The following is a 20165-nucleotide window of genomic DNA, read 5'->3' on the forward strand; positions in this document are numbered from 1 at the left end:
TCAGGGAAGTAGAATTGTGCAGGGTGATTTTATCACTCCCCTGCTGAGTTTGTGACTCAATTGATGCAAGGCTGAGCTCACATGAAAACCGAAATGCACTGTTGTCTGCTTCTCTTTCTAAACAGACCTTACGTTAAGATTGAACAAAGGGCATCAGTGGGGGCAAAAATAAGCACCTAACTGCTTCCATTTCATTTGGGGCACAATATTAGTAGGAAGAATGTTCTGGTAGCAGGAGCTTGGGACCAGCGTTCAAGACCCTGCTGTGACACCAACTACTTGTGTGACCCCACATCTTTCTGTGCATCAATCCTGCTTTCTAAAGGGAGAATGATGCCTGACTTCTCCTGCCTGACTTGACATTTTGGGTATAGTTGTGAGGATAAATACACAAAAAGTGATGGGTACTACAAAATATTAGTGATGGATGCCCTAAAAACTTTAAAAATTTATTCTTTTAAAGAATGAGGGGGTGAACATGCAGACAAACAGGACTTCATCTCTTATGTGGTAGTTGCCTGTGTTTCAGGCCCGTAACATCCTCCCTTCTGCTGTGGGGTGATCTCAAGTCCTCTCCTGTTTGCTGCGTGGTTAAAGCATGCCCTCTGACAGTGGCCAAAGAGCAGGAAAATTGTGCCTTATCTTGCAGCGGGGTAACTTCTCTGTGAAACGTGTGAACTTCTTTGTGGCTTTGACTGCTTTTTGTCATCTGACAATTTGAAAGCAGGATTAATCTTTAGAAGTGTATTTGCAGACATAACACATATTTGATGATGGGCCAAGATGATGGGGTCCCCTCATCACCTGTCAATCAGTCCCTCTGCTCCCTGTGTTCAGAGGTTCATCTGGAGCAGGACATTTTCTTTCTCCAGCCTACCTTTTGCAGTAGCAAAGCTTTTCCAACCCTCTTGGGAAAGGCAGAGGTCCAAGTCTATTATGTGCTGTACCAGCCCCTTCACTGGCCTTTGCAATTGGGCAGGGAGAGACCGCAATGTCCAGAGGTATGTGTGGAGGAGTAGGCTGGTGTGTGGGAGGACTTGATCTTACAGGACAGTGAAAATACCCTGTATTTGTCTGTCTTTCCTGGACTTGTCTTTAGTTGAGCCTGAAGGTGAAACCAGGACAAGTTTGTTAGTTTTGTTTTTTCGCTCTGCAAAATAAAAGGTTAAGTCCTGAATTACAAAATTAGAAATGAAGTTATGGGGTCATGCAGAATGTACTTTACCATGCTTAACAACAGGTTTCCTTCCTAGCTCCTCTGTTGTCTTTTTCTTCATATCTTTAAGTCTTGTCCTGATGGCTGTGCCCAAGTGTGGGACAACTCACAGGCTTGTCTTCTAGCCCTTCCCTCCAGATTTGGACTCTGTCCCTTTCTCTCCCTTTGCAGTCTGTGCTCTCCTGCTTCCATTTGATTCAGATGTTGTATTCCTGGTTTGACTGGTGAGGGGTTACCCTTGATATTCCCATAGTCCCTTGGAAGCTCACCTCTTCCTCCTAGACCACATGAATACGGCTGTGCTGTAGCTTTGATAATCACGCAGAGACTGTTTGGGTGAAGGTCAAGTATTCAGACTAAGATTGAGTGACTTTTGCTAGTCAAAGCACTCTTTGGGATGGCGACTTCCCCCTTCTCATCTTGCTTTCTAAAGACAACATAATACAAATGTTAATGTTCTTAGTGTTGTTTGGTTTCATGCTGCATATACTAGGTATTAATTGTACACCAGTTAAATAAGCTTATGACTTTTGCAAGTTGCTGATACCGTTATAAATATCAGGCTTGATAAAAGGTGTCTTCGCAAAACAGTCTCTTAACCCCTCCTTCCCCTGTACTCTGTGACCTGTCCGTTTAGAGCCTAATTGCACCATGTCCCCTGCTAGCATTTTTCCATTCTCTCCTGTCTTATTATGCAGCAAGTTTCCTCTGTCTTTGTTCCTTACAGATTGCTGGAACAGGGTTACCAAAGCGACATTGTTTTCATCGTCCATGGCAAATCTTTCTGTGCCCATCGCTGCATCCTCAGCGCTCGCAGCGCTTACTTTGCAGAAATGTTCGAGACCAAATGGAAGGGGAAGAACATGATAGTGTTGAAGCACCCACTGGTAAGCAAGACTGTGCTTCCAGCTCTTTATTTTCCTTTGCTATTTCAGCTGGGTGAGAAAAGTAAGTGGGAAGGACAGTTTGAGGCTTGATGTTGACAGTGAATAGGTCCTGGAGCTCAGAATGACCCTAGTGAAGTAGAAGGGCTTGTGGAGGCACTTTGTGCACTAAAACAGCATCTTACTCTGATAAGAAAAGGCTGTAGACTGTGCACTTCCCCTTTGTTCCCTCTGTCATGGCTCAAACACAGCTTAATTAACTGTGGTAGCAGGTAGCTGTTACCATCTGCCAGCTGCCTCACAACTCCTCTGTGGGATGAGTTGAGTCTGTCTAATTCCTGGTGGACAGGTGGTCTGCAGTGAAGACATCACCTCTATAATTGGTACTAATTGAGTCTCTTTTCATGCCTTTATGGCAAGAACTAAATAGGCCATAAGTGCATTCCATCCATTAATCACCAGCACTCTGGCATATGTTTCTGTGGTTTGATTGTGTTTGTGCAAAGCCTCATGGGCCTCTCTTGTGGCAAACACACTTCCAGTTTCTGGGACATTATTTAATGTCTCTCCTTCTTTCTCTTTGTACAACATGGTTTCCCCCTCACATGAACAGGAGGGGTGGAAATGCTGGGGACCAGTGAAATACTGGACTTTACAGAGCCTGTATCATAACCGTCTCTTTAGATATAACCTGTAGCATCTCCATTAGTCAGGTCCCCTAGACATGTGGATTAGTACTAGTTAATACATGTAAAGAGCTGTATAAACCAGGTGGAGTGACAGTATTAGTTATGTGGGGAGCAAGGAAATTGTCTGGGTGACGAGACTGCTGTGTCTGAGTTGTCGTGGGACAGCTATTGCCATGTAGGTGGTATTTTTCGACTTGGTCAGTATGTTTGTATTCAGGCACGTTTTAAGCTTGTTATGTAAATTCCCGGGAGTTCTAAAGGTAACTTTCTGATGTTTTATTTTAGATCAATCCAGCAGCCTTTGGCTCCCTTCTGCAGTATCTATACACAGGTAAACTACTGCTGTCTCGTGTGTCTGTATGTGGTTGGTGGGTAGTTGTCTGTGCCTCTGCCGTCGCACTGTTTGGGTGGTGCAGGTTTGCAGACGGGTGTGTTTGGGCATGTGAGTTGCCAGCACATCCTCTCAGCTGGCAGAAGGGGAGAGTGTGAGCAATCCCCTGCTCTTCCCAGTTGTCTGTACCATTTGCCAGTTGTTGTCCTGCCAATAACTACAGAGTCAATTAAAAAATCAGCTTTGGTAGAATGGGTCGATGGATGCGGAAAATGTATTTTTAACTTAGGAAAGTATATTTGTCATCTGGGCTAATGATCCCCAAAGTTGATGAAAAGCCAGGTTCACTCATAGGACGTGTTCAGTCCGGCAGACCTGAGCACTGAGTGCTAAATAATTTGACTACATGCTAATATTTTTCCTGAACAGAACTGGTTTCTAAACCTCCAACCAAAGTACCAAATGTGTTGTATTGTAGGCACATAAGTGCTGAACTATTTCAGACCAGCAGGTGGTGCCAGAAAATAACTTTATCTTCATGGTTTTCATTCCCCAGTCCAGTGTTTTCACCAGTGTTTCTCACACGTCCCTCAGCAATGGTAAAGGATTCTGGGATGACAGCTCATGAGTCTGAAGTCTTTTCTCACCCTAAACCAGATGCCCCATGATAGCAGTTATGCCCACTTCTGTTGTGCTGCTCTTTCACCTTTTCTGAGGAAGAGAATTGGAGGTTTTCTGTCTAAGCCTTTTTGGCCTCTTGGATGAAGATGTTGTGGTAGAAACTAGGGGATGGGAATGTGAGTCAGATGCCAAGTTGAGATTCACCAAAGTGGTGGGCGGTGGGGTAGCAAGTCTTAGCTTCTTGGACTGAGTTGGAACTGGAGGCTGAAAAGCAAGGCAATATATGTAATTACTGAGTTTCTGTGCCATCAGGTCTTCAGTCTTCTGTTTTTGCACCTAAGTGGTATGGGTTTTAAGAGCTGGCTGCATTTTTTTCTTGTCAGGTCGTCTTGATATCGACGTAGAATATGTAAATGATTGCAAGAGGTTAGCCAAGCAGTGTCGGCTGCAGGACCTCATAGATGATTTGGAGACCAAGTGTAAAAAAGTCTATGAATTTGGTAAGCTTTTTTACCTATTGTTTTCTCTGCTGAGCCTGTATTCCCTTTCAAGGGGAAAGAGGAGAGTGTGCTGGTGGATGTTTCATCAGTGGTGGTCCAGAAAATGAGTCTGTTGTGGAGTTCCTATATTTGCATGATAGTTTTCAGTCACGGGATCTCTGCAGGGCAGCTGTAGTAGTTTCTGACACATGCATGTCCATCCTTTGTATTGMTCGTTTTCCTTATAGTAGAGCAGCCATGGCAGCGGGACTTTGCTGTGGCTGCTGGACATTCAGTGAAGCGCTATGGATATACTGGGCAGTGCCTTTCAGCAGAGAGCTTGTTTAAATCCCTGGGGAGATAAATATGTACAACTGAAAGTCCTTTTCTGCATTTAGATGGCTCCTAACCAAAGTAGAACATCTGATAATTGGCTCAGAATGGATGCTCTATGTGCAGAGAGGGAAATAACGCCTTTTAAAAAGCACAGAAATATTTCTGAAACCATATGTATATTTATAACACGTGTTCGTGTGCAAGACTTTAAATGATGCAATCCTTTGTTTAAGGACTTTCTGTTAACCAGAGAACTTGTGGTCTAATCATGACATCAGCTTATTGCATGAAGATCAACAAGTGGAGTTTTTCATTCATCTCCTTAGTTCAAGCTAAATGACACATGAAAAGGAATTAAAACAGTACAAGTAGGGCAAAGCAGTGTTAGTCATTAAGTGACAAAGAATTATTTGGTAATGAAACCTTCAAGCTGAAAACATCTGATTCTCACTTCATGCTCTGGGTTAACTCCTTTACTTCAGTCAAGTTACTTTGGCTTGCGAGGAGAGTCTAGTCCATAACGTTTAAGTCAATAGCATGCTTTTCCTTTATCTAAGAGGTAAGGGTGTAGCTATTCAGACTTTCCTTTTGAATAGTGAGTTCTGATTATTCAGCCTCCTAAAGTTGCATGGCTTAACAGATACAGACAATACTTCTGGTTCAAGAAATTCCTCAGCTGCAAATCACGTGGAATATACTACTGTGCGTATTCTTCCCCTTAGGCATGCACAATTGTTTGTTGTTGATAGGATATTAGGTTACCACAGTACAGCTGGTCTCATTTAGACCAGGGTGCGAGTCCTTATATAATGGMAGCTGTATCATAAGTCTTGCCTCAGCTGTGTAAACACATCTGAAGAGATGTGAAATGCATTTCTTGCTTCCTTGCTGCAAATAAATGTAAGGTATTATTATTTAATAATCTCTGTATTAAATAAGTGGTGGAAAAGGGGAGGGGTCATGAATAMCATGCCTAGAAATAAAAATTACTGAGACAATCATGTAACAGAATTATCTTGCGTCACTTTTGATATCAGAGTAATCCAGTGATATGCTAGAGATCTGGGTTTTTTGTTTGTTTTTTTTGTTTGTTTGTTTGTTTTGTTTTGTTTTTTGTTTTTTTTCCAAGGTGTAGCCAAGGTATGTCGTGACCATTCCACATTAATACATTAAGATAAAACTCAGATTGTGGGGGAAAAAGAGGTGGGTGGTYTGCTAGCTGCTGCCTGAAGCCACTGCATAGTGTGTTGTTGGCAACTTAGGATCGTGAAGTCCAATGGTTAAATTGCTGAACTGCAGAAACACTGAATTCTTGGGGTGCTCAAAATTGGAACATGATGAAGTAACATGTAACATTTCAGGTTGATTGGAAATTTAAGATATAAACTTCACTTGCAAATGTGCTACAGACTTCATGGGTGGCACAGGACAAATCATTTAACYTCTGTGTTTTTGGAGAGGGAACAGTTGTTCTCTTCATTTCTAAGGCCTAACAGAATGTGTAATCAGTGGGTTCAAAGCTCTGATGGAAGTACTCTGCTTTATTTTATTTATGACAAGTTGGATTCAAATGAATAGACAGAACTGCTGATAGATCTATTAAATGTTTGTGTCTCAAATCAGATCTCATGTGGGAGCTGGGAACTCTGTTGTTGAATCCTCAGAAAATAATACATATAAGGGTCATAGAAGTTAAAAAATGGGAGAGATCTTTAGATGTCATGTCTGGCACTTGACATTACTATTCCCTCTAGTGCACTAGGAATCTCTGCTTGTTCGAAGTGCCTTTTGTGGCATAGACATCTGATTCAGATATGCAGAGTCAGGGTCATGTGTTGCATCTCTGTTAAAAAGTTGAAACATGCTTAATAAAACAATGTGAACTTAAGCCTGTGCAGCCCCAGTGGATRACTGCAGTCTCTGCAATCTCATTGTGTAGAGTTAATCAGCATTTCAAAAGCGCTTAGTGTCTTGGCGTGCACAGACAGTAGTTTAGGAAAACCCTGCAGAGGATGACCCAATGCCTTCTGTTGCACCTAAGATAAACTTCAGTGTAACTGCTTGCATATTTTAACCTACCTGTATATTGTGGCTATAACGATGAAAAACTGTTGCAGTGTTTGGAAAAGCTCAGACAGGGTTTTGTCCAGGCTAAGCCATAATCCTTCTTTTAAATGTGGAAATATTTGAAAATAAATGTTCTGGTATTATCTGTACATGTAGGGCAAAAGGGTTTAGAGCAAGGTTCGTGATGCTTGCCTTTGTAGCAGAGGCCCTGGATGTATAGAATCAGTGGTTATAGCAGTCATGGCGTTGTGAAGAGGATGTATGACGTAGGTATCTGAGTGCGGCATCATTTTGGAAAGTTTTTTTTTTTTTTAAGTGGTGCATTAGCTCAACTGAAACAAAAGACTACAAAGACATATTGAACAGTGAAAACAAAGGCAGCTAATGAATCGATGGGTGACATTCAGTGCTCTACAGCTGGGCTAGAATGGGAAGAAAAACAAAACACTTCATTCTCAACTGTAGCTGGGTTATTCCCTCCAGCTCGCTGCATCGTTTATGTTGCTCTTTCCAGAAAACCCTTCATTCCCACATTTTGTAAGAAGGTGATCGTCCCTGCTGCTTGCTTGCAGCCAACATCTTTTTCCTGTTCTGTTGCTTAGATTTTTATTCTTTTTGTTGGCGTAGAGTTGCTTGTGATACCAAATGCTATGCTCTTGGATTTGAGAAATGCAATGTCTGAAACATCTTGTGATATACGTGCTTCTCAGACATATCACTGTTCTTTCATGTTGCTATGAAAGTGCACAGATGCTTTGTAGATCCCATGAGAAGAAGTCTTTCCCTTGACTAGTGTTTAAAACTTGCTGGCTCCATTAGTGCTTAGAGAGCCTGATTGATTTGGAAACTCCTCTGTAACAGACACTACACAAATATAGATGATACTCTGCCGTCAAGAATTTCTAATTGCACAGTGATAAATTTGCTTCTGTCACACTGGTCTGTAAGTGGACTCTTCGAGGAAGCGCAGTCAGTCCTGTTTGTGTTGGTGCCAGGTCTCCTCTGGGCTTATTTACTCCAGAAGTCGTCTGTCTGAAGTTAGTCCTATTAGAGCAGTCTGTCTCCTCGCTGGTGCAGCTGTGTGTAGAAATAATGGTACCAAATTGTCTTCTACTGGTAGATTATCCTGCCCTTTCTCTTAACTTTCTGAGATATGCTGCCTGTTTGAGGTACAGCAGTGGCATATCTGAAAGGTACTGCGGTAATGCGGAGGAGGGGGTGGAGAACTTGTTTTGTGGCACATCACGGTCTTGTTTCGCCCACGACCCAATGGAGTCATCTGATGGAGCTCGTGTAACGCTGAGCAAAATGTCATGAAAAATGAGGTCTCAAGGTGGTGTGATTCACCTGCGAGGGGTTTTAATGCGGTGAATCATACCTGTCAGAAATCCTTCTGAACGCTTCAGCGTGGGGCCGCTTAACTCTTTTGTCCTTGAGAGTTAACTTTGCTTTTCTGTGGCTACCAACAGCATCTCAAGCCTTCCGCACCACAACTTTGCATTTCCAAGTGGTGCTCCATGTTTTTCACATACTTCCCTACATGCCAGGTACTCTTGAATGTCGTACATGCTCCAGTCCTCGGCTCAAAGCATGCTGAACTGAAAACAGCCCAGAGGTAGTGAATGAGGGAGGGAGGTGGCCAGGACGCGGAAAGGCTGGGCTGGCAGCAGTAGGATTATAACGCAATACTTGGACAGACTTTGGGGGTGCCACTGGCTTGGACTAAGAGCATTCCTCTGTGCTATTCACAAAGCTGAACCTCCACAAAGCAGGAGGAAATTCTCAAGGCTTGAATTTTACACGCACTGCTTGGTGATGTCAGAATACTTGCTTGTATTGCCTTTCCCACTGGAAAAAGGGATTATAAGTGCTACAGCAAGCTGCTTTTTCTGAATGGGGCAGGGCAAGCAAAGGGGAGGAATAGGAGGCTTAAATCTCATGTGTCTCATGAGATGGCAGATGGTTTTGTTCCCAGTAGTTTCTGGAGGGACTCCAGCCTTTTCTGTTTAACGGGTGAGATGCTGGTTTTGGAGCAAATTGAGGATCTGTGCTTCAGCCTCAAGAAAAGCAACCCCTTCTGTGTGGATGCGGCAGCAGCCTGACAGACTGYGCCCGTGCAGCAGGGCTGAGTTAAAAATAAGGAGGTGGGGTGGTTGGCTTCAATGAGCTCTGCAGCAACTTTGGTCATAGCAAGACCCCCAAACTAGGCTCATGTGTTTGGCTTCCCTTTTACCAGCCTGTTTAATTGGATACCCTGATAGGGCAAGATGGGAAGACACACTTAACTGTAAAAGGAAAATGAATTTGCCGTCTCTGTAAGGTTTATTTGGTCTCCATGGTAATAGCAATGGTTTTTAATGGTTGCAAACAACACAGGCACAGTCAGGAGTCCAGGTGACTTGGGGGCCTTTGTGCTATGGGATCTACAAGTACAGAGTAGAGGGCAGATCCTGATGCGCAGTATGTATGAGCTACACGAGAATAAAACTCTTTGTACGCTGGAACGAAGTTAGGATGGCCCTGCTAAAACAGGACAGAGAGGGGTGGAGAGAGACTTTAACTAAGTACTCCCTGCCGTGGACACCACCTTCTGTCAAACTGTCAATGGTGGGGGTGGTTGGTTGGGGGAGGCAGTATAGGGCCACCCTGTGGCTCCTACGGGGATCGGGGGCAGCCTCTGTAGGACAGCCCTTGACTGTAATTGATGACAAGGGTTGCAGAGGGCATATTGGCTTAAAATGTGCTTTGGGCAGCTCTTTGTTTGCTATATGTCATCTCTTGGTGCAAGGAATAAGTGGAAGTTTGAGGAGAGACAATAAAACTTGTATCCCCTTCCAACCCTGCTCGTCAGCTGTAGTGAGGAGTGCTGCGTGCATGTTTGCATAGAGGCATCACTTGTGTCTTGCAGTCAAAGCTAAACAGCAAAAATACTGATGTTCCCTGGAGTTTCTTTCTTTTCTCTAAATAGGAGAGAATCTTTGCAGAGGAATTTAGGCATCTCTGCTCTTTTTTTGTTTTGTTTTTTGCTTCTTCCAGTCTCTTCCAAGCCAGGGACCTGTGTGAAAGTGCTGACGATTGAGCCCACAGGTAACTGCCGGCTGCAGGAAGATCTGGCTCTTCTAGCAGACTGCGCCCTGCCAGCTGAACTGCGGGTAGGGAGCATTTATACTTCTTATGGTCTCCATGGGGCTACGATACGTGTTCACATATGTTTGTTCTTGCTCTCTCCATTTGGGTTTGGTGGTTGCTTATTTCCTGGTATCAATGCTGCAAGCTGGTTTTGTAAATACTGAAGCCTTTTATTGCCTAGAAGGGCTGTAAAATTGTTTAATGAGGCTGTCTGTGCTGGTGCCCTGGCAGGGGTCTGCGTAAATCGAACCCTTGCCATGCTCTTAGTGGGAGTTTCCCCATTGACTGCCATGGGACACGAGTTGGCCTCCAGCTCTTCTTCCCTCTCCCTGCCACCCTTATTGAGCTTGAGAAATATTTGATCAGGAAGCATATATGCCTGAAGGGACATATAGATGGAAGACAGCTTGCTGGGCTGGCTTGCTAGGAACTGACACCCTACAGTGCTTTCAAACCCTTAAAGTATTTTCAGCGGAAATGTGAGTCCTTCTGAAGTGAATTAACTTGATTGACAGAAGATTTGCTTTTTGTAGTTACTCTCATAGACCCTTAGAAACAGCCCACAGACCACAACAGATTGATGATCACTATGTTAAAACACCATCAGGATTATCAGTTAGACTCAGATATGTAGATCTTCACTTCCAGTTGCAGAGGAAGAGGATAAATATTAGTGGCCGTTCTCCCTGCATTTGTTGTTCTGTGTAATGTCAGCAGATTCTTTGCTTTTGTATGTCAGCCCTTTTCTTTCTTTCTTTCCCATACCAAGCACTGAATTTAATAACATGAGCTCGTTTTAGGTGGCTGCTGTGCCCAGAGGTTGTATGACTGAGTGATGTAGCAAAGTTTATTGCTTTCCCCCACCACCAAGATCAACCTGCCTGCTGGAGAGGTCAGGAAATGTGCTGAAGCGGAGAGGATCCTTCGCTCAGTGTATGTTTGCGTGTGTATGCACGCACATGCGAGCTACTGGATAAACTTTCATAGCCAGGATATGCCAGTGCGTTTTGTGCTGGCTTTTGGCAGACCTGTTTCTCTGAATATTGAGTACCTTATACAGGGAATTTCCTTCACTGAGTTTCCTTCTACCAGTGTAGAAATCTTTTCTACATACTGCCCCTGCCCCAGCAAATAGCTGTGCATTTATTTGTGGCTTTCAGTGTGCTTTTTTGGATGTTTGCAGACTTTAAAGGGAGGTGATACTATAAGTAAGCCTCAGTATTGCCTTCCCAAGAATTAAAAAAAAATGGATTGTGGGCCCCAAAACAGTGAGATTTACATAAGTTTTAAGCCACTTCACAAATAAAGAGAATGCTTTCTGTTTGTTTGCTTGTTCCCAGACCTTGGTGATACACTCATGTCAGAGTTAAGCTTTTGTTCTTGAGAGCTAGAAACACTTTATTTTTAATTCTTCAATGCAGAATAGGAGCTGGGAGGAAAATATGAAATTCAGAATAATATAATCAGCTGACAGCACTGTGAATTCCACTGCGAGTTGTGGTTTCCTTGCTATGTTCACAGACCAGAGAGAAGGCAGTTACAGTAGCATTAGACTTGTTGTGGCTATAAAATTGAAGAGGACATGGGCACACATTTATTCACTGGAGAACTTATGCCACGCACTAATGTGGGTGCTTTGTTTGAGTCTGATTAATTCTAAAAGATTCCCCTGTTTTTCTTCTCTTGCGCTTTTTTTTTTTTTTTTTTTGGTTAACTTACAAAGAATATATGAACAAAGATCATCCTCCTATTCCCATTCATATCTCTTCTTGGTGTTTGCAAACTGCTAAATTCTGTGAACTAGGCATATTTGTCTTGGGACAGAGGAATCCCACCTTTCTATTCTTACGGGTTTTGACACCATACCATGCAAGGAATAGTATATAAATCATTTAACTTAAAATGTCAGGGACAACTGAATAGTCACGTACGAACAGCCACATTCTTGAGAGAAACATTCACATGTTTTCCAGCCTATGCAAAGCAAAATCAGTATTCAGCTTGTGGATAAATGCCAGCATTTCCTGAAGGCGTTTCAGGTAATGAGCAGAACTTGACAAGAAACAACTGCTGCATGTCATAAAAGGCTGTATTAAATGAAATTGGGATGTATACAAACTTTCTGTATCACTCTAAACAAGTAATTTACATTAATGTTTTTGATATTAAAGTGATGCAGGAAACTGTATGTATCTCAATTTCACAGTTCAGTAACAAACTATGTGATTAAAACAATGATTAAAATTTGATGTCTTTGATATTGAATCACAGCTCGTTATTAGCTTTTAAAGAGAGAACTATCTATTCTTTGAACTCTTAAACATGTTTATAATCTTCCTATCTAGTTTTTGATTCCTGTTTATACTTGGCAGTCTTTTCCTTTTCCTTATATGTTTTTAAAAGCATGGTTGTTGTCTCTGTTCTGTTTCAAACTAGAAATGGCCAGAATCCTTCTGACCACAACAGCTTCTTCATCAGTAAAGCTCCATCAGAAGCCAGACAATTGTTAAAGACCATGTGGTTTCCCACTGCCTGCTGGGTGACCTCTGAGTTAGAGACTTGATGGCTCCCAGTATATGAGACCGCAGGCACATTGCCTCCTTGTAGCTGGTTTTTCATTCCCTTTTAACTGAAATCTTATTTTCCAAACAAAAATGAAGTAAAACATAGAAGGATCAGAGTCTTACATAAAATAAATACCGTTCTTTCCACCTGTATTGACATTTAGTGCTGCTGCTGCAAAAAAAGACCATTTGTCACCTTTGGGATAAAGCTAAATTCTGTAATGCATAGAAGAGTTTGGAAGAAAGTTGATGGGTACCATCTTGTCCATCTCTGCACTAGTGCAAGGTGATTGTCCTTGGCAGTTATTCCTGTGCTTTGCTTTGTCTGTTTGGCACAGGCACATTAACTGAATTATGTGCAGTTTCCAGGATTTTATCTGATCCAGTTGCATCTGATTATGGGCTGGTAATCTCCTCCCGGGTCGCTAACCCCTGTATTTTGTGTTGTAATTTGTTTACAAGTAAATCTTCTTGCTGAGATAGTCTCCTGGTCAAGGCACAAATTGTTGCCACTGATCTGTTTTGCATGTTGTTGCCTCCAACAATACTTCTGTTTAATCATTAATAGCAAATTCTTAGCAGCAAAGACTTGATGCTCCACATGTGATGACTGGAAGATCCTGTGGATGTTCAAGCTGTCTGATTCTATATAAGTGTTTGGAATATTTCTGTATGGTGAATGTGTTCTTGTGAATGCATTTGCGCTTTGTAGGCTAGTCTGTTTTGTGCTTCTTGGGCAATGTACTTAACTTTGGCAGCTGTGCTTTGCCTAGACAGAGGTGTGCTAAAGAGGTTGCCTGAATGTGGGGTGAAAAACGGACCAAAATTTTCTACAGAGAGACCCTGAAAGGGAGAGGCAATTTCTCAAGTGTGACAAGGGAGGAGAGCAGAAAAAGTAGAGATGTAAAAGGGAAAACTCTACACAGCCACTTCATGCTGAATAGGCGAGACAAAGACATGAACCTGCTTTTGTGGTAGGGATTGGACGTGACCTTGTAACCCTCAGCATCAGAGTGGGACCAGCCAAAGCTAGAAGCAGGAAACTGAGCCAGTAGGACTTTGTAATTCAGGAGACAAACTCTGAGCCAAATAAAACTCCATGTTCATCCCAGAGGTATGGTTTCCTCTTCAAGATCTACATTTGGGGAATGAAAGGGGAGCAAAGAAGGGAAGCGTGCACAAGTTAGGGAGATTATGTCTCAATCTAAATTTCTTTCACTGTGAAGAGCGGCACCCCATGCAAAGCCTTTTTCTAGGTATATTTTTCTATAATGTGCCTCTGAAGTTGTAGCCCTGAAGGTCATGCTAGGACTTCTAGGAGAGGATGTGGACACTGTGAGCGTAGGGTGGGGAGAGCAGCAGGGCAAAGAGAGCAGGCAGTTGGATCGTGGCTACTAGCTTTTGTAACGGGATGCCAGAGAGAACGTGCCTGCAGATCCCAGGCTGGGATTTCTTCGTTGCCTCGAAACACAAGACAGATTATAGCAAAACGGCAGCCTGGGGAATCTCCAAATGGGCAACTGGATCTCATCTTTGATGCTGGAGGGGCCTTTTGTGTTACAGCTGTATAAAAAGCAGTGATAATAGATCAGGTTGGGAGCTGGGGAACAAAGAGGCGGGGAGGGTTCCCCGAATTGCTACATCTCCCAGGAGAGGAGTTCCCCAATGGGCATGTAACAAAGGACCCATAGCGGGGAGAGACTATGGGGAGATGCCATTAGCGTGACAGTCATGTGCACAGTTTGAATGTCACTGGGCTCAGCTCTCCTATAATTAGGACCCAGAAGCTGCCAAATGTTGCTGCGGACAGACAAAGAGCCTGGCAAATGGTGCCAGATTGCCGTGTTCGGAGGTGTTGTGGGCCTTTGCCAGCTTGGTGCCTTGCCACGTCCTAGAGCGTGTTGTGTGAGAGAAACCCTGCTGCCTCCAGCCTGAGCCTGGCTGCAGGCATCGGGGCAGCATAGCCCAGGCTGCGCCGTCGCTTAGTTTGGGCGGGGGGAGTCACCTGGGTCCTCAGCAAACCTGAAAGCGAATTTCCTCAGTTAGGATGGAGGCAGGTGTGTTGGAAATGGCGCTTAGGTAGTCTGTGATTGGAAGAGAGATTTTTATGGTCGGTCAGGGGTGCAAACTTGGGATGTAACCTTCCTGGATGAGAGGCAGTAGTAAAAGCTCCTCATCCCAGGTGACTCAGGGGCATGTGCCTGGAAAACATGAACCAGAGGAAACTTCTATTTCCGGAGAGTAATCATGCTGGTTACATGACTGTGAATATAAACTTTTTTCACAGCTGAATTACCTTGTATGTAGAATAAGGCAAAAGCGAAAATATTTGAAAGTGTCATTTTAAAATAACAGAAGGCCAACAGATTTTTTTATGCTGTCTTTGTTGGCATGTGGGACTGGGAGGAGGTGTGTTGGTGTTAAAATAATTCACTAGAGTATTAATACTGCAACAACACTATCTTTGGCTGCAAATCAAATGAGAAATTTAAAATGTGCTTTGGAAATGTTGCATTATTCGAGTAAGGCAATAATTGTAGCCAAACCATTTCAAGCTGGTGTATACATATATGTAATCTACACACTACCCCATCCACCTGTACAGCACACAGTAACGTGCCAGTCCTCAGCTGCAGTCTGCTTGTGATGCCTACTATGTGAAAGAAACTTCACCTCTACTCAGTTATTTGCCTTCCTAGAAGGCACAGAAATGCTTTCCAGAGGTGTCCATGGAAACTTCCTGACCCTTCTGTACAAAGGAAACAGCTGAATCGTATCAGGAAGGTCTCTGTCAGGAGTGTTAGGAAGCCAGTTCTTGACACCGAAACCCATGTTCGGAGCATCTCTGGTGCTCTGTGCTGTGCTGAGGGAACAGATGGGTGGTTGGGTCTGGGAAGACTGAGAAGTCTAAGCTCGGGGCCAAACTGAGAAGTCCAGACTGAGGGTATTTGTACTATGGTTGTTAAAGGCAGGGTTTCTGATTTCTCTTCCCAGGTTGGTTTTGGGGAGTTGCCGTTTGACAGCACTGACAACTTTAACAGTTGTCCTGATGTGTGTTTCCGGGTGGCAGATTATAACTTTCTGTGCCATAAGGTATGTGCTTGTGCTATGCTTCCTTCTTCCCCCCCTCTTTGCCCTGAGTCTGCCTGCGTCTCCCACTCATCCAGTGCTGGATACACCCTGCAGGAGCAGCGTTGCCTCATTAGCTGGAAAACCAACAGTCTCACTGCACTTGGAGACTGTATCTGAAGCACTTAACAAAACAGCCAACCCTGCCTGTCTTGCAGAGGTGAGGAGATAGATTAATGAATTGAGTACAGCATTTGCAGCTGCAAAATCTCCTACTGTTGGCTTGTGAGTGCAGTGTTTGGAGAAGGGATTGTTTGATTTGCAAGTCAACAGCAATAGGAATGGATTTTGAGAGCTCCCACTCAGCCTTCTGCCCTACTCCGATGCTACTTTTGAATCCTTTAAGCTTACTAATGCAGGGTAGGTATGTTTAAAAGGCATGGGGGGGGGGAAGAGGAAAAGCTCTCTCTCTCAGAGATTGGAGATTAGCTTCAGAATGTAGGGGGAGTCAGAGTTATGTAGTCAGAACTTCAGAAATATCTTTGAGCTGCTCTGACAGCTGGTTAGTTAGTTCTGTCTGGCTTGGTGCAGTGGGAAGAGGTACTAATGTTTTCACCTTTCTTCCTCTGCAGGCATTTTTTTGTGGTCGCAGTGATTATTTCAAAGCCCTCCTTGAAGACCATTTCTGTGAGAGCGAGGAGTTGCAAACACAGCCCAGCATCCCTGTGGTGACTCTCCACAACATCACAGAAGACATTTTCATCCGGGTCCTCTACTACATCTATAGCGATGACACAGAGGTGAGGCCAGCCATGGAGCCTTTCCTCCTTTGCTATTTTATTCTGGAGGTATTCACAGCAGTGTCTTTCTACAGCATCCTGGGGACGGTTTCTTAAATCCCACTGCCCTATTCTGGCTACTCAGTTATCTCAGGAACCCATATACCGGGACTTGCTGTTAGCCAGCAGGGATCTGGTTTGTGTATGTGACATTCGGGAAGCAAACCCCCAGTTTTTCATCCCATGACAAGAGCTTGGAAATTGGTTTGCATGTTATATGTTGGCCGGATACAGTGCCAGGCTTTGTGGACTTCCCCTATATGGGCTCTCTGGAAGGATAAGGTGAGCAGCTGCCACTAGGTGGCAGCTTGAACACATTTGGAGATGTGGAAATGTTAAAGAGATTCCTACTTATGTACTCTTGGCATCACAACCCTGTTTTCCATTTGTAGCAAGTCATTATTGGCACTGTTGTTTATTGCTGGGTTGGGCAGAGGCTCCACTGGGAGACCAAAGCCTTGCTGTGCTCCGTATCACAAGCAGCAACAGAATGACCTGAACCCACCCAGTTTGCAGCCTAATGGAAGATGCAGCAACTCTCGGTTGCTTTCTGCAACTTCCTGCGTTGGTTTTGGAGCAAATGTTTTCCACAAGTCTAGCTACAAGATGCAAGGGCACATTCTGGCATTGGGGCAGTGAGCAGGGACGCTTCTGTACCTGCCAGTGTCACTTCTTCCAAGCAGCGTTAGTGCTCTGGGTTGGGTGCCGCATACAGAGAGTGCACAGAGCTGTGACCTTGTTTCTGCTGACCTGTTCCACCCCAGGCAGCAGCAGGGAGTGCACAGTAGGGAGGTGGATTCAGCAGGCAACAAGGGCAGGATTGCTGTTGGTATTCCAGAGAGTGAATGCTTCACCTGTCTGCGCTTTCCCCCTCAGCCACCCTCTGAAAGGGCAGGCAGGGAGGAAGGGAAGCATGTTGGGGTTGTGAGGACCCTCCAGACCCTTCTGACAGCACTGCAGTGTAACCCTCTTCTCCTGCACCTCTCCAGTCTGCCTGCCCATCTCATGATGGCTCGCAGGAGGGATGTTACCCAAGCAGCCATCCCTCTTCAAAGGATGTTTAGACTGTCCTTATTTGGCAATTGAGAGCTCAGCTCAGAGCAGGAGGATGGACCAACAAAAACGTGTAGGAATGGAAAACGTCTTGCTCACATGTTTCCTATGGAGAATGGTGCCACCACAGAAACTAGCTTGGATACCAAACTGAGCAACAGACATAAACTTCTGTGGAGAGTTCATCTGTCTTGAAAAGCTGCCTGGAAAAATGGTGAAGAAAACAGGAATATAGTTCCAGTTCCATGTGTCTATGTGGAGTGTTCTTTCTCCCCCCTTGGGTTTAGCCAGCCAAGTGTTAGCACTCCCAATTCCACTTGCTTTTTTACAAAAGATTTAAATTCCTCTCTCTGCCTTGTAGCAGTGACAGTGCTTGTATCCAGGATGAAGAGGATGTGCAGAGGGCAGGAGGGGTTCCAGGCAGAAAGAGAATTTGCTGATAACATTTGCATGGGCTCAAGGGGAGCTTTCAGAGAAATGTTTGCCAGGTCTGTCCTTTATCAAAACAGTTGGGAGCTGCTGCCATCAACACCACTGACTTGAACGCCTCCAACTTGTGAGGTTCCTGGAGCCTTATGAAAGGACAAAGCAGCACTTGATTAATAACCCCAAGAGCTTTGTTATACCACTGTGGCACTGCGGCATTTGTGGCATGCCTCTAATACATCTTGCATCCTTCTGCACAGCTGCTGCAGGGTGTTACACTGCTGCGACATTTGCTCCGAGCAGTCTCGGCAAACACCGGTGTGGACAGCTGTAGAGGAAGAAATAATTGGCTTGTGCAGTTGTCAGAATGAGCAACCACATGTGTAGATGTGTACAGGAGTGTTTTTGCTGCTGAATGGTTATCAGGGTGATGAGCCATGTGGCACCACAGTTACGGTTCCTCACTCTAGACCTGTGTGGCTCAGTCTCTTGGTACAAGTCATCTGGCCTCCTCCAAAGCCAGGGTATGCTGCCAGATTTGCTGTGGAAATGCAAGTGGGTAACTGCGCTCTTTGCACTTCACATTAGCAGAAACAGAACTGTGCAGAAAGAGACTCCAGTTCCAGGTTAGTGATGCAGATGGCTGACTAAAATAGGATTTGCCCAGCCAGGGGGAAGAGACTGTGTGACGCTGGCAGTGGTGTCTTCAGTATTTATATATATTTATTTATATATTTATATTTATTTATATTTTATCCAGTATTTATATAATGTCTACAGCATTTCTTATCATCAGATCGCTTGCAAGGAACAAAAGTACCCAAGGGGGAAATGGGAGGATGGTTATCTAGCTCAAGAGTCTGAAAGTGTTAAATGCCATGCACAGCAGTGTAGACTTGAACATCGGGTACCTGAGTTTAGCCCAGTTTGAATATCTATCTAAGCTCCCCAAAATTTATTTGGGGTGCAGTTTTCTGTCCTTGGATGTATTCTGCACCGCCAGGTTTGTTCCTTCTTTGTGCTCCATCCAGCTTTGATACAGACGTCAAAATGTTCCTGGTCTTGAAGGCCCCACATGCATCAAGGCTAGATTTGACCTTCTCCTTTAGATACTGAGATGTTTTCCAGGAGTCTTGGTTCTGACTGTAACTGCTTGAGATTATTGCTAACTCTTTGGGAGCTGTGTTTGAAGTAGAAAAAAGGGACTGCTGTCCTTTTCCTACATGTTTCTTGATCTGAGATCTCTGCAGTGCTTGTCCTTGCAAGAAGGCCGTGGTATGTACAAGCCTGCCCAGTGAACTTTTGCCGATGGATGTTTGCTACCCTGGTGATCTTTCACTGTGATTCAGAGTTTCTTTGCCAGTTGAGATTTCCCTCCATCAGATGAGCTGGGACGCAGGTTAGCGCTTCTCGTGGGCTGGTTTGGGCCTGCCAGGTCTCTGGTTTGATAATACCTGGAGTTCCCAAAGGACATGAAAAAGGCAGTGGGGGCAGGAGGTTGGTTGGCTGACCTTAAGAAAATTGTGTGTTGTGGTGTGTGTGTGTGGTGGGGGAAGAGGCGGGGTTGTCGTCTTGTGGGTTTTTTTTTGTTTTGTTTTGTTTTGTTTGTTTTGTTTTTTTCCCCTCCTCCAAAATGTGAGTCCAACAGTACAAAATGGGAGGCAAAGAGGTAAAGATCTAGTGGAGACAAAGGTGCTCTTCTCTGTCAGCCCGTTCCTTTTCCCTCTCTAGAACAGGCTTTAAGTTCCTCTGGCAAAAACCACCTCTTTCTACTACCGCATTGGACATTTCTTAACAGCCAGCCCGCAGCTGCACTCCAGTGTTTCAGTATTGCTGTGTGCTTGCCTAGAGAGGATAGCTACAGGATGGCAAACTTCTTGCTTTGTGGGGAGCAAACTGCAGCATTTTAAACTTCTGCCCACCCTTGCAGTGGCTGAGTAGAAGACCTAGCCCTGAAAGACTGAGCTCCTGATATAGGGCTGTGATTAGCACTTGTCCTCTAATGGGCCAAATAGCAGTTCAGGAAATCTCTGCTAATACACAGGAGAAGAAGGTAGTTTGCCAGTGGCAAGTGGGAGTGGGTAGGACAAGATGGTAATTCCCCTCTTTCCATTGCCAGCTGTCACCAGAGAACGCCTACGATGTGCTGTGTGTGGCAGACATGTACCTGCTGCCTGGACTCAAGCGCCTGTGTGGCAGGACCTTGGCTCAGATCCTGGACGAGGACAACATTGTCAGCATCTGGAGGATTGCAAAGCTGTTCCAGCTGACCCGGCTGGAGGACCAGTGCACAGAGTACATGGCAAAGATCATCGAGAAGGTAGCAGGAACACTCCCAACTGCACTTGCCATATGTGCCCATAAATCTAACTGCATAATGAGCCATAGATATAAACAGGTTTTATGGCTGTACTTTGCCATCTCTGGTTTGATGTGCTTCCTGAAAAAGAGCTACAAGAGTA

The 20165-nt window shown here is 44.3% G+C and overlaps 1 protein-coding gene across 2 annotated transcripts in view; it reads left to right on the forward strand.

The window, feature by feature from the left end:
* ABTB1 (ankyrin repeat and BTB domain containing 1) overlaps positions 1-20165 on the forward strand; it is a 30438-nt gene that overhangs the window by 4914 nt on the left and 5359 nt on the right. For both annotated transcript variants that reach the window (XM_026055002.1, XM_026055003.1), the window contains exons 5-11: positions 1944-2103; positions 3075-3120; positions 4125-4241; positions 9660-9775; positions 15311-15409; positions 16018-16185; positions 19823-20023. In XM_026055002.1, the coding sequence (XP_025910787.1) occupies positions 1944-2103; positions 3075-3120; positions 4125-4241; positions 9660-9775; positions 15311-15409; positions 16018-16185; positions 19823-20023 (907 nt within the window). The remainder of the gene's footprint in view (positions 1-1943; positions 2104-3074; positions 3121-4124; positions 4242-9659; positions 9776-15310; positions 15410-16017; positions 16186-19822; positions 20024-20165) is intronic.

The sequence above is a fragment of the Apteryx rowi genome, unplaced genomic scaffold, assembly GCF_003343035.1.
Source record: "Apteryx rowi isolate R43461 unplaced genomic scaffold, aptRow1 scaffold_98, whole genome shotgun sequence".
NCBI lineage: Eukaryota > Metazoa > Chordata > Aves > Apterygiformes > Apterygidae > Apteryx > Apteryx rowi.